The 24,902-nt window shown below is 41.6% G+C and overlaps 1 protein-coding gene across 1 annotated transcript; it reads right to left on the bottom strand.

The window, feature by feature from the left end:
* Window positions 1-799: 799 nt before the first annotated feature.
* On the bottom strand, window positions 800-23,801 carry Ovch2 (ovochymase 2). The gene is made up of 16 exons (XM_052760144.1): window positions 23,714-23,801; window positions 20,889-20,998; window positions 19,230-19,321; window positions 17,215-17,387; window positions 16,762-16,857; window positions 16,126-16,277; window positions 15,410-15,599; window positions 14,330-14,353; window positions 12,724-12,814; window positions 12,477-12,601; window positions 11,477-11,617; window positions 10,990-11,120; window positions 6,990-7,083; window positions 6,281-6,412; window positions 3,396-3,476; window positions 800-819 (listed from the first exon to the last, which is right to left on the bottom strand). The coding sequence occupies exons 1-16, from the start codon at window positions 23,799-23,801 to the stop codon at window positions 800-802; spliced, it is 1,740 nt and encodes a 579-aa protein (XP_052616104.1).
* Window positions 23,802-24,902: the final 1,101 nt, after the last annotated feature.

Genomic DNA, 24,902 nt, shown 5'->3' with positions numbered 1-24,902 from the left:
ATTCAGTGATTATGAAGGAACTTGAGACAATTATTTTCAAACTTTCAAGGAATCAGTATTGTCCATGAAGTTATATGACTTTATTATTGTTTATGTGTTATTCTCATATATGTTAATAATGTAGTGCATTGTTTATTTGTCTTGTGCTGTAAGTTATATGCAAAGCACAGGGACAATCGCTGGTTGTTTCCATGGTGCCTTACCACAGGATGGGATGATAGGGAGTGGAGTGATGTGAACTGGTGCTGTGATGGAGAGAGGTCGAACAGCTGCATGCTGAGCAACAGAAGCAGTAAGCTTTTGTTGATTCTCTTGGTGGGCTAAAGTTTGGTAGAGTTATCTACTGGTAATGGACAGAGTTTCAAAAGATGTTTGTGTCTTGTGAGCTAGCTTTCTGGCCTTGGGCTTTGTAGGCTAACAGGTGGTGATTTAATCCAATAACTGCTGAATGACTCATTATTTTGCATAAATAGCCTGACCTCATGGATTGCTCTGGACTAAGTCCCAGAGATTACAAGGTTGAGGCACATTAGGTGCTTGAGCTGTGGAGAAGGCATAGGGGTGGTGTAGGAGAAACACACCAACTCCAACGAGTTAGTCCTGAATTATTGTAGTCTTGGTAAAACCAATTTAAATGTGCACTATGCAGAGCTGAGAAGAATCCAATCCAAGGGTCAAGAGAGCAATGGGGCCGATATAATGTGAATACATAGATGCTGAACCTTTCATTCCAATTTAGTCATTTATTGAGTATCTTAGGCTCTAGTGAAGTGTTACTGTTTGTGGACAAAGACAGCCTTCAAATGTCTGCAAAGTAACCTGGGGAACATTTACCAGATCCACATGTTAAAGAGTAACCCAGGAACTGTTACCAGATCCACATGTTAAATGGTAACCTGGGAACCATTACCAGATCCACATGTTAAAGGTGGTTGCTATGGCAAAGTTAGTGGGAAGCTAATGCATTGCTCAGCTAAGTGACCTCCATACTTAGTGATTTTAAGTTACCTAAGACTATATGAAGCTTGAGGGCTTCTGATAACACCAGGAGAGAGATTCATTTTGAAGGGACTGTAATTTTGCTCTGATAGACTACTTAATATCTGAGTTGATTCTAAGAACCTGCTGAGAATATATTACAGGAACTTCTCCATCAGTCACAACTCTCTCTCTCTTCTTTGTGTGTCATTTATCTCAGTCTAGTTATAAGGACCGACTAGTTTCCCAGCGCTCTGCCATTGTGGCCTAATTGGGAGTTTTATGGCAAAGCTGTCAAAAGCATGCTTTCATTGGGTAACAGATGAAGGGTCCAGAGTTTCTGTTTGTCCCCTTGCTGTGGTCCTTACCTGTATAATGTGTGGGGCTTAAATAGGACACATGCAAATTTTTTTCTTATTATTTTTAAATTTTTGTGATGCTTGTGTGAAGTAAGACATTTGTGAAGAAGGTTTGAGCTCAGTGAGAGAAAAGTCAGGAAAGCTTCTCACCGAAGTTTGACTTCAGGGGCTATTTGTGGATTATTTAATTTTATTTACCAAAGTTTTATTTGACACCAACCTTGCTCTGGCCATCCCAGTAGTCTGTTGGAATAAAATAATGAATATCTTGTTCATCGTTGTAATGCAACTTTAGAACTTTAGAAAATACTGTTTTTGGTTTAGGATGCTAAAATGGTTTTGCTGAATGTGCCCCCTGGTGGCCAAGAGAAGAAAACACTTGAAGAAGAAAAGCAATTCATGCTTTACCTGGGATATCTTCTGGACATCAAGAGGTCAATGCCAAAGACACCAGAAAAAAAAAAAAAAGGTTCAGGTTACTCAAATCCTTTCTCATTAAAAGCAGCCTTCACTCTCCACACTATATTACCCTACGACTCTCTGTGTGAAAGAATGTGGAGAACTAACAACGAGCAAGTAAAATAAAAACTAATGTTCTCTCTCTCTCTCTCTCTCTCTCTCTCTCTCTCTCTCTCTCTCTCTCTCTCTCTCTCCTCTCTCTGTTTCTGTCTAAGATATCAGAATGGCAAATTATAAAAGCTTCCCTACCTCCATACTCTGCCTCATCTCCTCTCTACTGTATCTGTATCTTCCATATGAAATAGAACAGTACACATGTGTTCATGGGTGTCATGGAGAAACCACATAAAAGAAAGGACCAGTCCTTCACAACAACAGCTAGTAGTATTCGATGCAGGGGTCTTATGAATCAGGCCACCACTTGACACACAGTGAACCCTCCTCACCAAACTTGGGATCGGATTTTTTTCTTCTTCTTGTGTCTGGAAATATTTTTGTGCTTTCTTAGCAGAAAGGACAACAGCTATATCCCATACAGCTCTGTGATGGTTTTTTGCATATGTCAACTTGACTAGGCTACCCACCTGTAGTTATTCAACCAGACACTCATGCAGGAGTTGCTGAGAAAGCATCTTGTGAATGTAACTAAAATCCCTAACCTATTAACTCCAGGTACAGACCATCCTGGACTATCTGGGTTGGCTTGGCTTGATTCATTGAAAGTCTTCAAAGTCAGGACTGAAGTTCCCCCTTATTGGGAGGGCTAGGTATGAAGGTCAACTGATAGAGTGTTTGCCCAGCATGCTTGGAGCCCTGGATTTGATACTCAACACTGCACAAACCAGATATGGTGGTGCCCACCTTATAATTCCAGCACACTGGAGACAGAGGCAGGAGGATCAGGTATTCAAGATCATCCTTGCTTACTTCATCCTTGACCTTGTCTCAAATGGAGAAAAGGAGAAAGAGAGATACAGAGAGACACATACAGAGAGAGGGCTTCCTGTGGGGAACAACTTCAGCCCTGGACTCTGGTATTCCCTTGGGTTTTTCTTCCTGATTGCCCGTGCTGTGGATGTTTAGTCAGCCCTGACAAATGTGTAAGCCATTTCTGATTAAATCAGTTGCTAAAGCTACTGTTAAAAGAATACTACAAACTGCACCAGTGGCTAGAATAGCAGAGATTTATTGTCTTGCATTTCTAGAGGACAGAGGTCCAAGGTCAGTGTGTCAGCAGGTTGACTCTTTCTGAGGGTTGAAATGCTTCTCAATGCCTTCCATGCCGCTCCCCTTGCTTCGGTAGGTCACTGCCAGGTGCTGGTGTCCCCCTCCCCCAACGTTTGTCTTCATCTTCACAGGGTGTTCCTCTATGTGTGTCTCTCTCTGCATCCAAATTTCCACATTTTATAAAGATATAAGTTATACAGGATTGGCATGCTATGACCTCATTCTCAGCCAATTGCTTCTATAAAGATTGTATCTCCAAATATAAGGTCACCTTCTCAGGTACTGCAGTTTAGGATTCCAGCACACTTTAGAAGACATTAATTTATTCCAGCACTTACTGAGCCCTCAGTCAAACTCCTCAAAGGAGCTTACCAGAAAACTTCATTGCTCCAGGTGGCACATCCCATGTCTCCAGAAGCACCGAGTCGTCCTCTGATATGGAGATATTGAAATCTGAGTATAAACATAAACAGACTGTCGAGTTTGGAACATCAAAAAATGATTTATGGTGATCTTATCAGAATTGTGGAGACACCTCAATAAACAGGGCTACATGGGTCTCTTAGAGAGGTGGAATATTTTAACTTCAACCTGGTTTCCCCTTCCGCAGCTGTTTAAGGGCTAAACAAAACTGGAAGCTCAGGAAGTAGATAACTGGCTCTTTGGATTTCCCATACAGAAGAAGAATCATGAGAGTGAAAATATGGAGGTTGGGTAGCACAAGTGTCCAGGGCCTGGGATGGATGAAGGTGATATATGACCTTTTCCACTGGGTATGTGTTCCACATTTGCTCATAGCCAAGTGAATCTTCTCTGATTCAACACTTAGTCTCACTCGGTTTCTTTTTGTTTTTTTCTTAGCTGTGCTAGGAGTTGAACCTAGGGCCTCATACATGCTAAGAAGATACTCTACCACTGATCACCGCTCTCCACTCCACTCTTACACATGAATTATTGTTCCATTATAAGATTGGAAATAATGAGTCCTTGATGACATTCCTAAGGCCATACATCTGGAAAGGACTGGCCAAAGTTCAGACATGCACCCTAATTTAATTCTTTGTGGAGTCCATATATGAGACTGCCTAATCACTAAAGTTTATTTGTAACCTGTGGTGGTTTGAATGAGAGTAGGTCATATATTTGAATATTTGGTTCCTAGATTGTGAACTATTTAGAAAGGACTAGGGGTAGGACCATGTTGAAAGAGTGTGCCATTAAGGGTGCACTTTGATTTCACAAGCCCACTATGGTGGTTTGAATGAGAAAGACCCCCATAGACTCATATATTAAAATGCTTGGTCACCAGGGAGTGGAACTGTTGGAGAAGATTAAGAGGTATGGCTTTGTTGGAAGAGGTGTGTCACTGGGAGTGGGCTGTGAGGTTTCAAAAGCCTACTCTAGGCCCAGTCTCCCTCTTTCTCTGCTTGGTGCCTTTGGATCAGGATGTAAAGCTTTCAGCTACTGTTCCAATGCCATGCCTGTCTGCTTCCCACCACTGTGATAATGGACTAACCATCTGAAACTATAAGCAAGCTCCCAATTAAACTTTATTTTTTAATAATTGCCTTGGTCATGTTGTCTCTTCACAGCAATAGAACACTCACTCCAGGCCCAGTCATGCTCCTTTTCTACCATGTGCTTGTGGATCAGGAGTAAGCTCGCAGGTATTGCTCTAATGCCATGCCTACTTGCCTGTCTGTATGCCACCATGCTTCTCATCATGATGATCATAGACTAACCCTCTGAAACTGAAGCAAGCCCCCATTTAATTGCTTGTCATGTGTCTCTTCATAGCAATAGAATGGTAACTAAGACATAATCCCACAGGCAAGAGTCATGGTGCTTTTGTGGAACATTTGATGCTCATGTTTCCAGCTGAGGTAGAACAAGGCACAGTCTGCCACCTCCTCCTCCCTTTTTTCCTTCAAATTTACTTATTTTATTTTATGTGCATTCATTTTTTGCTTGTATATGCATGCATACATACTGTGTGTCTTCCTGATGTTTGTGGAGGTTGTAAGAGGGTGCTAGATTCCCTGGAACCAGAGTTACAGATGGTCACAAGCTGCCCTAGTACTGAGAATTGAACCTGGGCCCTCTACAAGCATATAAAGTGTTTTCAACCTCCATCTCTTCAGTCCTTCATTCTGCCTTCTTGTTCCAGCTTTCATGCTACAAACAAAAGTCCTAGTCATAGTCTATTTATTGCCCTGCCATTTTGGTGGTGATGGTGGTGGTGGTGGTGGTGTGTGTGTGTGTGCTTTTGTGTTTTTTATTGGTGATTTAGCTGTTTAATATAGCTCCTAAGTTGCCGGGCGGTGGTGGCACACGCCTTTAATCCCAGCACTCGGGAGGCAGAGGCAGGCGGATCTCTGTGAGTTCGAGGCCAGCCTGGTCTCCAAAGCGAGTACCAGGAAAGGCGCAAAGCTACACAGAGAAACCCTGTCTCGAAAAACCAAAAAAAAAAAATATATATATATATATAGCTCCTAAGCATAGGGCTGAAGTGCTCCCTAGTGCAAGAAGAAGACCATAACATATTTCACATAGAAAATACATGAACTTGAGTCAGGCAAGATGGCTCAGCTGGTAAAGGTGTTGGCAACCAAACCTGATGACCTGAGTTCAATTCCTAGGACCCACATGGTGGTATGAGAGAAGAGACTCCTGCAAGCTGTCCTCTGACCTCAAAATGCCTGCTGTGATATGTGTGTGTGTATAAGTATATATATATACACACACACACACACACACACACACACACACACACACACACACACACACACACTGAAGAAAAATGAATGATTTAGGCATGACTGTAGGAACCTGTAATCCCACCATTTAAGAGGTGGAGGCAGGAAGATGGTGAGTCTGAGATTACATCGAATTCTAGGCCAGTCCCAAAACAAAAACAAATCAAAACACATGTGCTGGATAAGCTTCTTTTAGGCATGCATTATAATGCTGTTCTCCATAAATTTAATGTTAATGAGTAAAAAATAATACTAAATAAGGTGGATTTAATGAAGCTTATATACTGATTGGTTGATACACACACCAGAGGTTTGTAAAACCTAACCACATCCATTCCTAGGAACATCAAATAGTTTGCTGTCCCATATTCATCATTCTTGGTAACTTATAGGATGCAATTGCTATAAGGGCATCAGTGGTACCCATGTTGTACTGCTCAGATTGCCCTTTACTAATAATTAGAGCTGGGAACCTGAGAGCTGATGCCTCTAACTTCTTACCTGCTCTAGAAATGAAGGAGACTTCAGCCTGGAAGCCCCTGGAGGTGCCATTCTCATCTGATTGGAAGCTGATGAGCATCACACTGGAGGTGCTCAGCACAGGGTCAGGTACCACATAGCCACATAGGCGAGCTGTGAGACCCCGTGCAGGTAAGTGAAGCCAAGTGAATAGATACAACATTAAAGAAAGAGAAAACAAATGTGCTTTAGATAGTTGTTGACAAGCTTTTCTGACAAGTACCACAACTCCTCTTCGAAACAAAGGGATTTGCCTCTTCAAAATACGTTTTGACCCCACCAACATTTCAGGTTTGTCTCATCTGCTGAATACTCCCGAAGTGCTGCTAAGGGAATTGCCTCTAGCCACAAGACTTACTGAGCCACTTTTTGAGGTGCCAGGACTAGGGATGAAACTAAGGGCCTTGTGCATGCTGGGCAAGCACTCTACCACAGAGCTTCCTCCCTAGCCCATGAGGCTTGTCTCTTTCTGATTCTTCTTCATTAGGGCCTTTTACATTTTGGTTCAAATAGTTATTTGGTCCCTGCTCTTCGCTCCACTACACAAAAGCAGGAGTCGTGGTGAGACCATAGAGAGAGATGGAGGAGGTTCAGGGAACACAGGAAAATTAAGACAAATCCTTTTATTCTTCACCTCAAGACCAAGTCCAAAACCAACCAGGGGAAGCCAGGGCTTCAGGGGAATACGAACCTATTTCCTTCTCCCTCTCGACATCACTGTGTATAGTCACATAGTCCGAAGTGCAGTCTCCATTTTCTTCTATTTCTAGGCTCTGAAATGACAGCTGAGAAGACTTCTGGTTACATTTAGAGAAGCTCAAGTAGTGAGCAGATAACTCCAGGTTACTCACCTTGCTCTAAAGGAGTGGTTCTCAACCTGTGGGTCATGACCCCTTTTGGGTTGAATGACCCTATCACAGGGGTCACTTAAGACCATTAGGAAACACAGATATGAAATTGCAATTTATAACAGTAGCAAAATTACAGTTATGAAGTAGTAACAAGAGTAATTTTATGGTTGGGGTCACCACAACACGAGGAACTGTATTAAATGGTTGCAGCATTAAGAAGGTTGAGAACCACTGCTCTAGGGTAAGAACTTAGTTGAGAAAGTTCTAGAGATATTCATGAGTGGCCAAGTTACTTAGGAAAAGACAGTAGACTCTTTAAAAATACTGAAACATAGAAGCTATCAAACAGCCTGCATGTAAGGATGGGGATCTGTAAATGTCTGAGCTCCCTAGCAGCTGTAGGGGATGGAAGAACCATCCTACAGAGACTGTCTTCTCTGGAGGACACTTTGGGTTGTGCTGCTTGGCCATGTAAATGCTGGTCTGGACACAAACTGCTTTTCTAGAGATCTTACACTATAACCCTTGTTCTTGGTATTTAATTGTGAATTTCCAGTTCACTTGACTCAAAGCTTAAGGTAGTTGTATCTCTCACAAGTTAAGTCTTTCTACCTGGGAAGACGTATCTGTCTCCTCATCACATTGGCTCTCTGTTGCTATCAATGTGTACCAGTGCCTCAGTTACAAATGGACATAAGAGCTGCTATCAAACGAAGCGTTGCCTGGAAGCTACAGGAAGCATCTGCAAAAGGAACTCAGAATCAGAACAGTGAACTTGGAGAATTCATGGCTCTAAGCAGAAATCTTAGCGAAGGGTAGAGACAGTTGCTTTTGAGTGCTGAGCTGAAATATAAACCCCAGCAGTTTACTAATAACAAATCATGACAGTTTCTGTGATCCTGATGTTAAATGGAAGCAGGTTTCATTTATCTCTCTGCTTGTGGATGGTACTTTTGTGTGATCTGAAAACTGTGTCAGAAGCCATCTTGATGCAATTACCTTCTTTCCTCTGCATTGGTTTCTATATGGGGTATTTGTTTTGTATTAGGCAAAGGGAGGGGAAGTGCACAGACAAAGGGAAGCACTTGAAGGGAGAGCAAGGAAACTGTGGGTTGTGACTTCATATGGCGGGGGTGAAGGGATTGGGAACAATTTGGCACCAGTATATTTTTCTTAGGGAGCAATGACCAAAATTTAACTCACAGTATGAATCCACAGTGTTTGTGGTATTCTTGCCTGTGTTGTATCATGTGACTCTGCTACAGCCTTGGTTCTGAACATATAACATGTACACTTGACACTAAGCATGCAGTTGCATAATGCAATGCCTGTGAATGCTGCATGAAACACCACAGCTCAGATGCAAGCCCACTGCCTGTTATGAACTCAGGAGTTTTTGCTGCACATACAAAGTTTCCTGCTCTTATAGAAACATAACAGCTTTATTATAGAAAACAAAGATTCAAATATTTCCCTACCATCATTCCTCAGCATCAATCAAATGACCAGATCTTTAGATCAAATTGTGTTAAAATATTTGATTTTAAGAACTTCTGTTTGAGTTGCTGACTTGAATTTTTTTTAAAAGAAATTTGGCTTGGGATTAAGACAAAATTTATGGTGATATTTTATTTGTATTAAAATGTTATTTGTATGTTAATAAATAAAGTTGCCCGGGGGTCAGAGCTATTAGCAAGCCATAGGAAAGCAGGGCAGTGGTGGCGTACGCTTGTAATTCCAGCACTTGGTAGGCAGAGCTGGGTAAGTCTCTGTGTGTTCAGGGATACAGCCAGTATTGGATACACATGCCTTTAATCTTAATACCAATCATGGAAAACCTGGAGGCCTATACAGACAGGCCGTGAGGAGGCGGTCATGTGGTTGGGTTTACAACCAATGAGAAGGCAGGACAGGAACTCTATATAAAGACTTTAACACAGGGGTAGCTCTGGTTCGGAGAGGTAGGACCACCGCAGGAGGAAGGGTAAGGTTTTAGCTCTTAGCTCTGACCTCTTGGCTTTCTTCTTTGCATTGGTTCTGTGTTTCTTATTTAATAAGAAGGTTGGATACATCTACAAAAATTTCCAGTAATTTCTGAAAGAGACCTAAACATATTTCTGTCATTTCGTTTTTTTGCAAAGCTAAGTCTCAACACTGATGATTATAAAGTCAAAACACTGGATCAGTTCTGGAAATCATTGCAGATGCTCTCTCTGTCTTGCAGTCTGCATCTTCACTCATTCTTAAAACCAGTATGATCTCATTTATTTAGGCTTCTAATCTCTGACTGTATTTGTTGTCCCAGATTCTATGAGTTCCAGCTTCTCTCAAACATTCAAGGATTCAGTCACATTATTCTGCCTTGTTTTTAAGGGGTTGGTTGGGTTGGATACTGGATAATTAATTCTCAGTTCTAATTCTCTCTAAATTCTAACTTTGGTGATAAACCAAAACTATTGGCCATATCCGTTTATTTGTTTGGTTTGCTTTGTGTTTTAAAGGCTCCATTTTTTTATCCTGATATGTCATAAGGACTCATCAGATGTATCTCAGGCCTCTTTTCTCCTCAGGTACAATTAGACACCAATAACAATGCTGTGGTTAACTAGGCCTGTACATAAGATGGCAGTCTCCTTAATTATACTGCCTAGTGATGTACTTACCTTAGTTTAGGTAAATATTCTTTATAATATCATGGTTTGAATATGAAATCTCCCCAATAGGTTCACTTATTTGAATATTTGATCCTCAGATGATGGTGATGTGTTGAGAGGTTGTGAAACCTTGAAGATGTGGAGTCCCACTGGAGGAAGTGGGTCATTAAGGGGCAGGCCTTAGGGGTTTATGGCCACTTTCTGCTTCCTGAGTACTAACACAATATGACCGTCTCCCTCATGCTACTGCCAAAACGCCTTCCCTGCCACGATGGCCTGCGTCTTCTCCAGCTCTAAAGCACAACATACCCTTCCTCTCTTCAGTTGTGTTTTGTCAGGGGTTTAGTCACAGCAATAAGAAAAATAACTAATACAGATGTTTGACCAGTAGCATCAACTGTGCAAGAGTTTGGGGGGTTAGGTTGCCTCTTACTCCTTCTCCTTTCTCTTCCTTTTCTTTCTTTTCTTCACATGCTTTTGTTCATTTGTTATTTTAGGAGAAAGATGCATAAATGCCTGTCTCATCCTTCTCCTGACTGCTGACCTACCTTCACCTACCTAGTGACATATCTCCGCAATGAGGGTCCATTGGTGTTCACTTGGCAACAACAAATGGCCTTTTACACTACTGAGGTCAAATGTGCAATAAACTTCTTATCGTATGTATTCAAAGGCCTATACTTTGGCCTCAGCCTCACTTTCCCTTATTCTTTCTAAGTCCACTTTATAACTCTGCTGAATCAGACACTACCTGGCCCAGGCCTGTGCTGGCTTCCCTTTGCTGTGTCTTCTCTGTTTAGAGCTCTTAATGATACTGACATGATTGTTATCAACTTCTTAATTAGTCATAATGTATTTTTTTCTAATTTTATTTTATAATGAAGAGTGTTCATTTCTAAAAGGAGCTAAAGACTTGTCAAAGTCATCAGGTCTAAAGATTAAGGTAACACTAGGGAACTGCATTGTTTTGAGCAAGAGCTAGAGAGTGTTAAGTGCCATCTAGTGGTGGCTGCCGGGGAAACAAGGCTGGTTCTTTATCTGAATATTTAATCAGTGTGCAGTGTGCCAGGTACTGACTGAGGACTAATGTATGGCTGTAAACAAATCAGATAAAAACCTCTGCCTGCACAGTGCCTGTCAGGTATCTCATGACTATATCATGTCTAATTTAGTACAAACACAATACCTTAATTAGGCAATGGTTGGGGGCTTGAAAAATCCAGGTACAGCTAGCCATGTCACTGTAGTCTTCAGGATAGTGAAGACTATGTATTGTGCCTTCTTCAAAGAGGATAGTTAGAGACTTGCAGCCAGAATCTAAAACAAAGGGGGCAGAAAAATGCAACCACCAAAAAAAGACTTCTTGTATCTCCCTCCTGTCTCTAACAAGTGATAAGCTACACCTTTTGGCAGAGCCAACACTGAAGGAGAGTCTTGTACACTAGCTTATACAACTCTTAAGGCCCTCTCAGCTCACTTGAGTCAGTGATCACCATGAACTTTCAGGGCAGAGAAGGAGGAGAGACTGCATCCTTCAGCTGGCCAAGTTGCCTTCTCCACTATGGAGCCAGCAGACCTCAGGCAGGGTCTCCCTAGCCCCTCACCCAATTCCTGCGATGCCAAAACTTCTGCAAAGGGCCTAGATAGTAAGCATTGGAAGTAAATGGTTTTACCAGGAAGGAAGTTTGGCTTGAGAGCTTTATAGGTGAGATTAAACCCAGTGGAATAATCTGTGGCATCAGAGATGAATCTCAGCCTGACAGAACTGGAGCCAAGGAGAATGGATGAAGGGAGGCTTTCTCCACAGAATTTCCCTGTAATGCGAGAAGAGTCTTTGTTCAGAGTCTGGAAAATGGCACCATATGAATACCCCAAGGAGATGTGATCTTGTCCTGGAAGTTCAATATTGTCTAATTAGGCTTCTCACCTTCTGCACGACTGGGATTTTGATACAGAATGTTCTGTGTTCGTGTTGCTCTTTGGCTTTTGAAGGATTTTTTAAATGTCTCATTCTTTATAATAGGCTCTCCTACATTCTATATTATCTCCTATATTCTCTTCAGTTGCAAAAGTCAAGAATACTTCTACAATACTGCCAACTATCTCCCAATGGGGTGGGCAAAGTTACTTCAGGGTGAGAATCACAGAAACACTACTCCATTTCTATATTTTGATTGTTTGAGACATGATACCACTATATATACCAGGCTGGCCATGAACTTGCAATCCTGCCTCAATCTCCCAAATTCTGGTGTTACAGATATGTGCCACTATGTCTGGCTTCATTTCTGTTTCTGACATAAATAAGCTTTGTCTCCCATGGCTATATCTTTATGCCATTCTTCCTAGTCTATTGAGGCAGGTAAAAGCCATTTGCACACATAGTTAAGCAGCGTTCTGCTTGGCGTGGCTGGGGGACCAGGCAGTACATGTAAATTTTACTCCTAATTGGGTCAAAACCCAGGTAGCCTGGCTTTACAAGTATCGGATGCAGCTGCTGAAGTACCCGCAGCAGGCTCAGACTCAGTTCTTCCCCACTTTAGAGCAGACTCTCAACATTGGAAAAGGAAAATGTGGCATTTACAGATGGCTCAAGGCCAGACATATTGTAGCCAGACCTTGTTAGGTCCACTTAGCATGACTTTCCATATGACAGTGTGAAGGACCACTCACCAACGAGCCTGTCTTCTAAGGAATACATTGCCAGGTAATTGTGGTGACAAGATTCTACATCCAAGTGGGACATATTGAACAATATATGCATGTCCTCTGGAACCAGCAGGGTCCAGACACACAGTCTGCAGGCAGATACACGGAGAGGGTGTTACTTCTAGTCAGAAAGTGACAGTCATGGTCCTGTTAATGGGCACAGGCAGGCAGGAGGCAGAGTCTGGGGGAGGACAGCAGAGGGAGTACTCACTGCTTGCTCTCATAGTATAGGTGGAGGCTTTCTGGGAAGTGCAGCTCTCCCTCAGACCCACTGATTAGACCATCAGGCTCACTGCATGAAGCTGAGAGGGAAAGCCACAGCATGAGGGCTGGCAGACAATGCTACCCACTATGACAACCTTCCAGAAGCTGAGGACAGGGGAGCCACTGATTCTCCTTTCTGTACACTTTCATTCTTCATGAACTGTTTTCCTGTCTTGGCTCTTATGATGCCTCATTGTTTTGAATTTTTGTCCTTTTTATGCCCTGCTTACTTTTGAGATGCCGTAATCTATTTTCCTTTTTGACTTTGACCCTGTGACTTCATTCCGTGGGTGCAGGCATTTTCGGGGTTCTACTGCAGTCTTCCCTTTCTCTTTCTATCAGGGACCCCAGCATCAGCTTAGTCATACTAGCAGTTTCAGCTCTTAACTCTATTCTTCTGGACTTTAGGTCAGACTTAAACTAATATTCAGTTATCTCCCCTGAAACTCAACATGGTACAAGTGGAATTTCCCTTTATGAGCAAAACTACTACTGATTTGGTTATGTGTATGCTTTCAGTCTCTAATGTTCAAAGCTGTGGTGATATAAAGAATCAAGTTGGATTCCTCCCTCTCTTTACTTTCAGTCCTTACTAAACTGGCTCTAAATTTTTCCTTTCTATCTCCTTTTCATTCTCTGGCCCTTACTCTGTTTTAATCCTTCATTTTTCTTTATCTATAATGAATTCCCCTTGACTTATTCTTCCCTTAACCTCCTTTATGCTGTTCTTATATTCTTATAGTATAGCTATAATGTATCTATCTAAATAACCAACTTCCCATTGTCCAATGAAGCCTATTTTTTGACTGAAATGTGTAGTTCCCAGAATTTGATCTCAAATTATCTTTCTATTCATTTCTCTTGTGAGAATCCATTCTACATCCTATCCTTGAGCTGCTTTGGCTGACTTGCCATTGCACCCCATATTTTTCCTTCTTCATCCTTTGTGGTCTATCCTGGGTAAGGATGTATCTGCTCCAAAGCCTACAACATTGGTCTTTTATATCTGTGAGCAGCCTAGCTCTGGGAAGTCTACTTTGCCATATTGCTTTTTGAGAAAAAATACTACAGCCTCAAAGACACAGTGAAGAGTTAGGCTAAGATCCAATCTCCTTTCTTTAGGGAGGATGTAACTGAGGAAGGAGCTTGCCCCAGATCTCAGAGTGAATTTCACCAAAGAGTCACAGTGAGCAGGGATAACCCTCCTGTGTAAGTAGGGACGCTTTCAGGGGAGGGTACGTAGCTCATTAACTATTTCTGCACCACCTCCTATCTTCTATTATCTAGTTGAAAGTGAATATTTGTCAATTACTGTCTGATGACTTAGACAAAGCTTTGGCTTGACAAGAAGGTACATGGAAGGGAACGGAGCTCTGTGGACATGCAATTGGCAGACTGGCAGGGATAGCTGTGGGTGCTCTTCAGAGTTTTATACCAAGTGACCACAGAAACACTACCAGAGGAAGATATTTGATGATAACCAGAACTGACACTCAGAAATGTTAGGATGTTAATTCATGGTCCTGCAAGTGCAGCCTGCAAGGAGTACCCACCTCTCGTGCTCTTTCTCCGATAGCCTGAGAAACAAAAAGAAAGATGCGATTCAAAGCTTGTGGTACCTTGACAAAAAATTGACTCAAAAGTAGAGCATTTTAAGTCAATATGCAAATACTGAGAATTTAATCTGTGAAAGGAACAGCAGGATGGATAAAATGACAAAGTAGGACAGAGGTCCTGGTGTTTTGAAATGATTTCACTTAGTTTATTCTTACTAATGAAGAAACAGTGATTAACTTGGAGATTATACAGAGCGAAAAGAGGCAAGAAAGCATGAGAATAGAGGCCAGAGAGAAATAACCTTCCTCCCACCATGAGAATTTTGAATAGTCACACAACAAGGATCAGATACCCGCCATTGCGCAATACTCTAAAAAAAATCCCTCAATTATGAGCTAATTTTAATTAACCCTGTTGGGAAATGATGGAAGCCAATTTGAGACTGGAAGACACCAGTTAAGGAAACAGTTGAATTTGGAGGTTAAAAACAAAGTTGCAATTTTCTCCTGGCTAGTTGACTAAAAGTTTATGTAGACTCCACCCTTCAGATTTACCACAGTTGCTTCTATACCAGGGTGTCTATGTCTTTGTCTAATTTGAAGTGAGAATATGCATCCTGGTGGGGACTATCTGATGTACTATATGTGGCTTAGCAGCTCCTGTGATCTTTATCAACTAGGTGCTGGTGTCCTCTCTTTAATTGAGACATCTGAAAATAGTTCTTATATCATTCTCTGGGTGGTTGGATTATCAATTGATCATTACTGAGCTATGCTTTAGCTTGCTGAATCTTGCTAGAACAGTAGAAAAGTAGGTGGAGATGCATATATCATCCATTAACAGAGTTTCAAACATTGGCAAAGCAATTTATGTGAGGAATGTATTCATTCTTCAGCCAGTATTTTAATACTTGGATATATATGATGTTTTGCTCTTGTATTAGATTGTACATTTCAAAATCAAGTGTTACACTAAGAACAGAAATGGCCCTTCCCCAGTCTCAACTTGTCTAGCCTGTTGATGCTCTTTACCCCGTAGAACTTTGGCTTCCTAAGCTTGCAGGATGGCTTCATTACCAGTCTGGATGTGTTCGTGGATCCAGGGAAGCACTCTGCTAAGATCTGTGAAGATCCCAGGAGATCCTTGCTCTTTTCTCCTCGAATTGTTTCTCCAGCCTCGACCACAGCCCAAACCCCAAGAAGTCACGCCAGCTAGAGTCCAGGTCCCTTTCCTGTTCTGGCACATGAGTGACCCTCCTGAGTCTCCCTGAGGAAGGGAGAAGGAAACCTCTGTTACCATGATTGTCGGTGGAGATGCCTCAAAGTGCTCACTCTTCCCCCATGAGAGTGCCAATGACAAGCATAACATGTCCCGACTTCTAGTAATTTAGACACGGGACCCTGGAAGAACATTCGGACACAGCTTCCATTTGATCCTCCAACAGCACAGTCTGTCAGTTGTTGCTCCTTCTCTCCACCCGTGGCTAGAGTATTTCTTCCCTTTCCTGTTCATTCTATGGACTCAGAGATGGCTTGCCTAGTGATACAACAGACTATACTCTTCATAAATGCCAAGAATTGAAAAGTGGCATCCCCAACGCCCCTAATCTAGACACCTCAAAATAAGAAGAGAAATCTTTAAGGTGTGGGATAACCCGGAGCATCTCATCCTTGGCACCACCTCTATTATTTTTGGTGAACAGCAGATTCTAGGTTTAATTGGAATCAGCATTCTTAGGTTCCTCCCTGCTAATAAACTTTCCTGGGCCTGGAGCATAGCTGCAGCCACTTACCTGACAAGCATCTTTTCCTCCATCAGGGGATCCTGTGCAGAGGAATGTCTTCCCAGTAACAGGATTCCTTAAGGTCAACAGAGCTGCCTCACATTCCTCCTGAGTCAAAATTGGCAGGTTTACCTGCTGCAAGACTTGTGGGAGGCTGCCACCTGGAACACAGGGATGGGCCCATCAAGGTAAGCCATTCACTGTTCTGATGTGAAGATGCCCAGTTCTTTCAACAGCAGCAGCTGGATGCAGGTTTTTGTCTCTTTGGAAAGATGATAATTTCTTTTCCTTCCTTCCTTCCTTCCTTCCTTCCTTCCTTCCTTCCTTCCTTCCTTCCTTTCTTTCTTTTGTTCTTCGAGACAGAGTTTCTCTGTGTAGTTTTGGTACCTGTCCTGGATCTTGTTCCGTAGACCAGGCTGGCCTCGAACTCACAGAGATCTCCCTGGCTCGGCCTCCCAAGTGCTGGGATTAAAGTCGAGTGCCACTACTGCCTGGCAAGATGTTAATTTCTTAAATGCACTGAAATTCTCTGCCTTTTGAAATGTTTGCCTGGTTGTTTAAAAAAAATAATTAAAACTCTAATTTCTGGTTACGCACCAGAAAGTTTTGAATTTGGATTAAGAGGAGTGGTGCAGGGGCCCTTACCTTCAGCCAGTCGACCCCAGCCCGCAGTTGTGCAAACAAATCCAGCCTTAAAGTGTTCTCCTGGCTCTGGAAGACACACAGGCCTCACAAATTGGCCTAAAGAAAAGATCAAGGCAGGGCTTGGCTCATTCATGCAGGAGAGGGTACCATAGTTGCCCACCTATAGGCATCTGGGTGGTCCCCCAAGCCCCCTTAAGGTTTGTGGTATATCAGCCTGGTGTCTTCAGGTGTCACTTGTCAGCTTTCTTCTCCTGACACCACATAACCCTACCTCCAGAACCATAAGCAAAGGGCATTTTAGGTAGGGGACCCTCCAGAAAAATTTCTGCCTTCCAGTTTATGACCCAGAAGAACTGGTCTCAGACTACATAATATGATCTGTAGGGGATATAGTATGGGTCAAAGGTTATGGGGAAAAAGGATGGACGATCAAGGTGCACCACAAGTGTTTACCAAATTGGAAGGTTCCAACCATCTTCAGAAGAGCAATATCATAGTTCATAGGTTTTCTGGTGGAGAACTGCGGGTGTATGATGATGGTTTCAATGGCTAGTGTTTGCTCTCCTGGCTCTGCTTGGCTCAGGTCATGTTCTCCAGCAGTAACATTCAAAGTTAATGCAATGTTTCTATGAAAAGGGAGAAGGAAAGAGATGGGGTTTTAATGGGCCTCTGAGTGTGGTTGTAAATGCTGGCAAATTGGCTTCTTCAAATTGACATGGGTGGATAATGTGAGGCATGAGAGTGCCGAGCAAAGCAACTGAGAATGAGCCCATTGCTATTAGAAAACCGAAACACAGAGACTCTGAGTTCCAGGGGAGGGCTTGTAAAGTGTAGAGATAGTGACATGATATCATTAGTATTTGTCAGTGTCATTTGTAATTAGCTAGAGAGATACACATGCATTGTAATTCAGGGAGCTAAAATATATATGAGACTTTATTCAGCTATCTTATTAGGCCAGTGGTTCTCAATCTGTGGGTCATGACCCCTTTGGAGGGTCAAACGACCCTTTCAAAGGTATCATCTAAGATCATCAGAAAACACAGGTATTTACATCATAGCTCATAACAAAATTATAGTTATGAAGCAGCAACAAAAATAATTTTATGGTTGGGGTCATGACAACATGAGAAACTGTATTAAAGGGTCACAGCATTAGGAAGGTTGAGAACCACTGAATTAGGCTGTCCCAGTCTTAATACCAGTGAATTATTTTGTGAATTATTTGTGATTCCCAGTAAGGATGTGGCTTTAGTGTTAAATCTCATGTGGCATTTGTATTATGAAGGGCATCACCCTAACTCTGATGTGCTAGGGAGTATACATACTCACGGATTTGGCACCAATTACAACAATGGAAAGTGGGGATGTCTCTTTTCCTTCTTTATATTTGTAGTTTATAGCTCCCATGAAATGAGAAAGATGCTATTTTTTCAGGTCAGTGTTATCTAGAAGGAACTTGATAGGATGAGATAGGATGGAGTAAGCATTTTGAGCTTTCCATTCTTTGGGACCCTTCATTTCCAATGGTGATATTTTATACACTATTGGAAAGGGCATCATTTCTCTTGGAATGTTTTTCTGAATCTTGGGTATGTTAGCTACTTAATCTAGTACATAATATCTCTCTAGGTTACCACTACCTACCTATATTGTAGGGACACTGTCAGCTATTTACTCATTTGTTTGTTTGCTTGTTTATTTTTATTTTTACTCAACATACAGGGTCTTTCTATGTTTCTCAGGCTGGTCCCAAATTCCTGAACTCAAGCATTCTTCCTGCTTCAGCTGTTCAAGTAGCTGTGTCTACAAATGTGCACCAAATTCCAGGCTAATTTCCTTTTAAACAATGGACCCTCTGGGAGGCATCATGCCTTAGTAATTTTTGTGTCTTTGGTACTCACTAGCAACTGGCAGTAAGTGGGCATCCTAAGAATGTTTTCGGACTTAAATTGAAAGGACAACTATGGGAAAATTATCTTGGTTACAGCCAGGTGTAACCACGATAATGTCTGACACTGACAGCAGAATATTTGGATCATACTAGAAAGCTGATTAAAAAAAATGGAAGTTCTTAGGTTGAAGCTCAGAGAAGCAAGAACAACAGGAAGGAAGACTTGAGAGTCTATATTTTACTGGTCTGTCTTTGTTTCCTTTTATCTACTTCTTAAGATGTATAATGAGCCAGGTAGTGCTTTTTTGCTGAAATATTTCACCAAAACTAGTAGGAAACTTTCACTAGTCAGTCTTTTGATATTACTCTTTGTTGACTTCAGTGGGTTTATGTAAATACAGTATTTTACTTTTGCCAAGAATCCTTTCCTAAGATGAGGACCCGCCTACAATGTCACAGAGCCTCATTTGTGACACCCAATTAGGAAGATTCCTTGTGTTTTACAAGAGTAATTGATTCTGATTCCAAGGGAGGGTAGGTAACCTGGTCCTCCTCCATGAGCCAAACTTCCTACCTTTTAGCCATGCAGTGAGCAGCTGTGATGACCCACTGTGAAGAGATGATAGTTCCTCCACAGACGTGTTTCTGCTTTTGTTTCAGAGACACCTAGATGACAGATTTAAGTTGGTGAAAGTTAATGCTGTGGGGTTCCCCACAAACCTACATCTGAGCATATTCTCAAAGACAGATACATATAGCTTAACCACAGTGATCATGAGTCAGGGACTATGACAATGTATATGACAGTAGTTTGGGTCTACTGTTTTCTCACATGCTTAATGAACTATTTGACCCCTAGAACTTCAAGTCTGTTCTTTAGTTTTCCGCTTCAACATACTTAGAGTGATTTTATTCATTTTATCCCTCCTTCCTCTTTGAGTATACTGTGTGTGTGTGTGTGTGTGTGTGTGTGTGTGTGTGTGTGTGTATGTGTGCATGCATGTGTGTGTGTATGCATGCATGATATACATGTGGAGATCAGCGGACAAATCTTGGACATCACTTCTCTCCTTCCACCATGTAGGTCCCTGGGATCAAACTCAGGTTGTCAGGCTTAGTAGAAAGCACATTTACTCATTGAAATGTCTCTCTGACCCTTATAAACATACTTTCTGTTTTCAACTCAATCTATTCATGATATTTGATTTGATTCTAAGGTGACTTATAATAGAAAAGTAAATATTTTCAATGAATAGCTTCACATTTTTAGGATGAGAAAAAGGCAGTTGATTAGAATTTTTCACCTTTTAACCAAAAATTATTTATGAACAGTAGAAAATAAAAAAATAAAAGAAACACAAAGAGACACAGAAAAAACTGCTAATGTTGTGTAGCTCAGTGGTACAGTGAATGCTTATAGCTTTTTAGGCTCCAGCTTAGATTCTTTGGACCAAAACAAAGAAACAATGGGCAATGAAAAAGAATAGAAGACATAGAACAAAAAACCATGAAAGAAAAGCCGTTGGATCACCATTATGATTTGAATATGAACTTCTGAATTGAATAGATAACCAATTGATCAAGTGACCAATTATCTATTCAAACAAGTATTTGTAAAGTTTATCAATGACAGTCGTTGTGGTCGTTTGAATGTAATTGGTCCTCATAAGCTCATAGGGAGTGGCACTATTAGGAGGTGTGGCCTTGTTGAAGCAGGCATGGCCTTGTTGGAGAAAGTGTGTCACTATGGCAGTGAGCTTTGAGGTCTCCTATACTCAAGCTATGCCTAGTTGAGTTCACTTCCTGTTGCCTTCAGATCAAGATATAGCTCCTTCTCCACTCTCAGCTCCTTCTCCAGCACCATGTCCGCCTGCATGCCACCATGTCTCACCATGATGATAATGAACTATACCTCTGAAACTGTAAGCCATCCAATTAAATGATTTCCTTTATAAGAGTTGCTGTGGTCATGGTCTCTCTTTACAGGAATAGAAACCCTAACTAAGACAGTCAGGTAACCTACTGAACAAAAATTCAACCATGAATATTAATCTTGATTAACTGGGTTGAGAAGTGTCTTCCTTCAAGATTAGGAAAGCACAGCTTTGGAGTGTTGTTAGTTTTTTTTTTTTTCCTCCAGAGGGGAGACCTAATGGAGGTAGCATGTGATCTGGGGAGATATAAGCTTCAGACTTTATAGTTCACCCACCAGAGAAGGGTTTGTGAGACTCACCTGCCAAGGATAGGAACCCTTTTCCACTTGGCTTCCCCCAACAATGCGACTGAAAAGGCTAAAGTAATTCTGAGACTGTGGTTTAACCAGACTCTGCCCACAGTTAGGAGCTGGGAAAAGACAAGACAGACACTGAGTGTTCAGTTTCTAGGACTAAGATATATGGAAAAATCTTCTGAGCAAGAACAAAATGCAGTATATGGAATATATAGAAAAATTATAACATGGCTTTAAGTTAATGGTTGGGATTAGCTGTGTTTTGAAAAACAAGAGATTACTCAGGTTTTGACACACATAAGATGCACACTATCAGGACAATTTCTATTTTGTGTGTGTGTGTGTGTGTGTGTGTGTGTGTGTGTGTGTGTGTGTGTGTGTGTGTTCATTTGTATGTGGGTACACAAGTACATGTGTACATATGAAGGCCAGAGGTCAACTTTGACAGTCTTCCTCAGCCGCTTTCTGCTTGTTTTTAGAGACAAGGCCTCTCGCTAGCCTGGAACTCTCCAAATGGCCTAGGCTGGCTAGCCAGCTAGCCCCAGGGGTCTGCCTGTCATTGCCTCCTCAGAACTGCATTGAAGTATGTACATCACCATATCAGCTTTTAAAAAAATGGTTTCTGGGCACTGAGCCCAGTCTTTTGTACTTTACTGACTGAACCATCTCCCCAGAACAAGGAATGACTTCGAATGTGAAGGTTAAGGGCTCTAGGGATAGGTTGCTACTGGGTTGTCAGGAAGGCAGCCTATTTTCTTTCTGAGCTCTTTGATCTCTAAAAAAAAGAGATTCCTCACAGTGCTCTCTAGCGCCCTCTGACACTCAGTGTACCAAGGCAGTTGTTTCTGGCTTTCAACCCAGCTATGGACTCCACAAACATGGGGATTTAATATTCTCCTCCTTCCCTCCCTCCCTCCCTCCCTCCCTCCCTTCCTCCTTCTCTCCCTTCCTTCCTTCCTTCCTTCTCTCCATCCCTCCCTTCCTCCCTCCCTCCCTCCCTTCCTCCCTCTCTCCCTTCCTTCCTTCCTTCCTTCCTTCTCTCCATCCCTCCCTTCCTCCCTCTCTCCCTTCCTTCCATCCTTCCTTCTCTCCATCCCTCAGTTCCTCCCTCCATTTCCTCCTTTCTTCCTCCATTTCCTCCTTTCTTCCTTTCTCATTTTTGAGACAAGTTCATTTCACTATGGTACTCAGGATCTTTAAGTTCATGATCCTTTTGCCTCTGCCTTTGGGATGCTGAGATTACAGGTGTGAAACACCTCATCTAGCAAATGCACAATGTGTATTACAAGTCCTGATGTACAGAGTTGCTTGGTTAACTTGATGATACTGTAGCCTGCCTCAGTTTGTAATTGTATCCACGTATCTCCCTCTGCTTTGCCCATGAGACTGAGTCTGAGATCATGGTCTGTGGTACCTGTCACACAGTCAGATATGAATAAATCGAATTAGATTTAATGTAGGCCAGAAAACAGATTGTTCAGGGATAGTGGCATAAAGACAGCTTCAACTCACATACTAGTGTTAAGACAGATACCTGTCAGGTAAAGGGAAGAAATAACTTTACAAGAAGACTTTGTCCCTAAAAACATTTCAATATGTGTGTATTTACGTGGGCTTTTGACTTTTTGTATAAGGGGCTAGATTAAATTTGTTTTCTTGCACTAGGCAATTTCAGTGATGGATTTGTTCCTCTCGAGGTAATTTTTTTTTCCATGAGGTTTTCAGGAGGGCGTATAAGACTCTGCCTCATCATCCTTCAGCTTCTTTACTCGTTGAACGCTTACCTACCACTTTAACTGAGACATCCTCCTCGATTTCCTCAAACTGCATTCTGGATCTCTCCCATGGCATAGCACTCTCTCTCCTGACTCTCCATCATCCTTTAAAAGTTCTTTCCAAGCTACATTGTGAGAGTTAATTGTTTGCTTCAGTCACTGGAGGAGGACTTCTTGAGTGAGAAGCTTAGAAATGTGGATCCTATGTATTTGCACTTCTAAGGTCTAGCACAACTCCTTGCATTTGAAAAGCATGAATGAATGCACAAGTGGCTTTCCCTAGGAATATATCCCCATGAGGACAGCTAATTAGATCAATGTTAAAGTACACAAGCTCACCCATATAACTTATTGCTTAATCCCCACATCTTGTCTGCAGAAAAAGCACTTTCACCTTCATGTGGCTGATGTGAAAACTAAAAATCAAAGAGACATGTAGCTAACGACAACAGAGCATGAAATAACCAATTGTCTTTTCATTCTGAACCCAGTGCAGGTATGATCAAAAGCTTTTCCAACCGCTTTAGCTGAATGAGTCATAAATCTGCTAGACGTAAAATTCAGTATTCCTTGAAGTCACTGAGGTAGAGACAGAAGAGACGTTGATTCTCCAGGCTGGCAAAGTCTGACTACAGAGAAGTTTGCCAACAACTGTTTTCAGCTTGTTATAATCAAGGCCAAAAAAAAAATCATTTACACTATGTATCACTGAGCATGATAATTTTCCTGAGGATTCGAAATGTTTCCAAACCTGTGATGATCTCCAGAATTTCTCCATAAAAGGATACAGGATTGTGTAATGCCTTCAAATAAGTAGATATTCCAAATCAGTTGGTAAAACTAGGAGAAAATACTTACTCCCCCCATAAATGTTTCACTTCAATTTAATATGCTTAGCACAGAAGCAAAATCCAAAGAAATATTTTTGAAAACCAATTACATTCCTGAAACAATTTGCTTCTCTTATATTCCCATGAACAAGAAGTGGAATCAGCAAGAGTGACTCCATCAGACAAAGAAAGAAGGTAGTTATGGAGTTAATTTGAAACTTACCTCTGATGGAAGAAAGGGTTGCAGAGTTACCTTGTTCCAAACAGACCATTCCTAGTATTAAAATCAGCTTGTCCTTGCTTATAGGCATGTTGAGATTCAAAGCTTCTCCCAGAAACGCAGAGAGGCTAAAGGAAACAAGGGTGGCAAGCTTTGGAAGAATAGCAATAAAAAACAAGCTTACTTATTAACTGAGATTTGAGGCATTCAACCTTGTCCATAAGATGTTTTTGAATGTGGTTTCTTGGAAATGTCTTTTGTAAGATGTGGGGAATCAACTACAGAAGCAAAGTCTTGGTTGAGCAGCATAACATATTCTATTCCACCTACAGCAATAAATTGCTTCCTCTAGTGTTTCTGGTTTAGCAAAGTGGTTTGTGTCTGAGGTTTTCATTTGCAATTGTTGCTTGCTCCTTTTTCTATAAGAGGATTGAATATTGGTGTGTGACATTATTCCCGGGGAGATGCAAACAACTGTTTACTTACTATTGATAGGGAACTGGTGACAGACTAAAGTAAGAATACCACCAATGCCCAACTTGGTGGACCAATGAGTTTTATTGGAGTTACTTACAGGAATATGGGTGAGGGGTTACTCACGAGAGCAGAAATGACTCAAAGACAGCTGTACCACCAAAAACCCACCCCAGCATGGCTGACAACTCACAAAAGATGAAAACCTAGAGCACAGTGCACAGCTTATAGACAGTTGGACAAGTTGGAGAGAGTCTTTTGTAGGTGGCCTATTGGTTTGAGCCTTTTCTAGGCAGCTCAGCTATTCTGAGAGTGTCTTTCAGCATTCTTTACTGCTTACATATACTTGGATGGGAGGGGCCTAGTAAATCTGGTCAGTTTCAGGGACTTCCTAAAGCCTTTGTGTTGTTTACTTCTTGAGTCTTAACCAGTCTCTCTTTAGAGATTCCTGTGTCTTAAGGAGTTTCCCTCCATGATAGAATGTTTTATCTCAGAAGAATTTGCTAACAACAAATATCAACATTGTCCCTTTGCAAGTGTAGACATTCTTAACTGTTTACAAATAGTCACCATAATATACTAAAACATTTTACTTTTCTTCTTTTCCAAGTGTAACTGCACAGTTATTATTACCATGTGTTAGTGAGGAAGAGGAGAAGAAAACTAACTGGATAGCACATTCCATAAGGCATACTGCTAGACACTCCTTTAGGATTTT

Source organism: Peromyscus californicus, unplaced genomic scaffold (assembly GCF_007827085.1).
Source record: "Peromyscus californicus insignis strain IS unplaced genomic scaffold, ASM782708v3 Scaffold_4__1_contigs__length_199733344, whole genome shotgun sequence".
Taxonomy (NCBI): Eukaryota; Metazoa; Chordata; class Mammalia; order Rodentia; family Cricetidae; genus Peromyscus; species Peromyscus californicus.
This window is presented reverse-complemented; position numbering and strand designations above follow the sequence as displayed.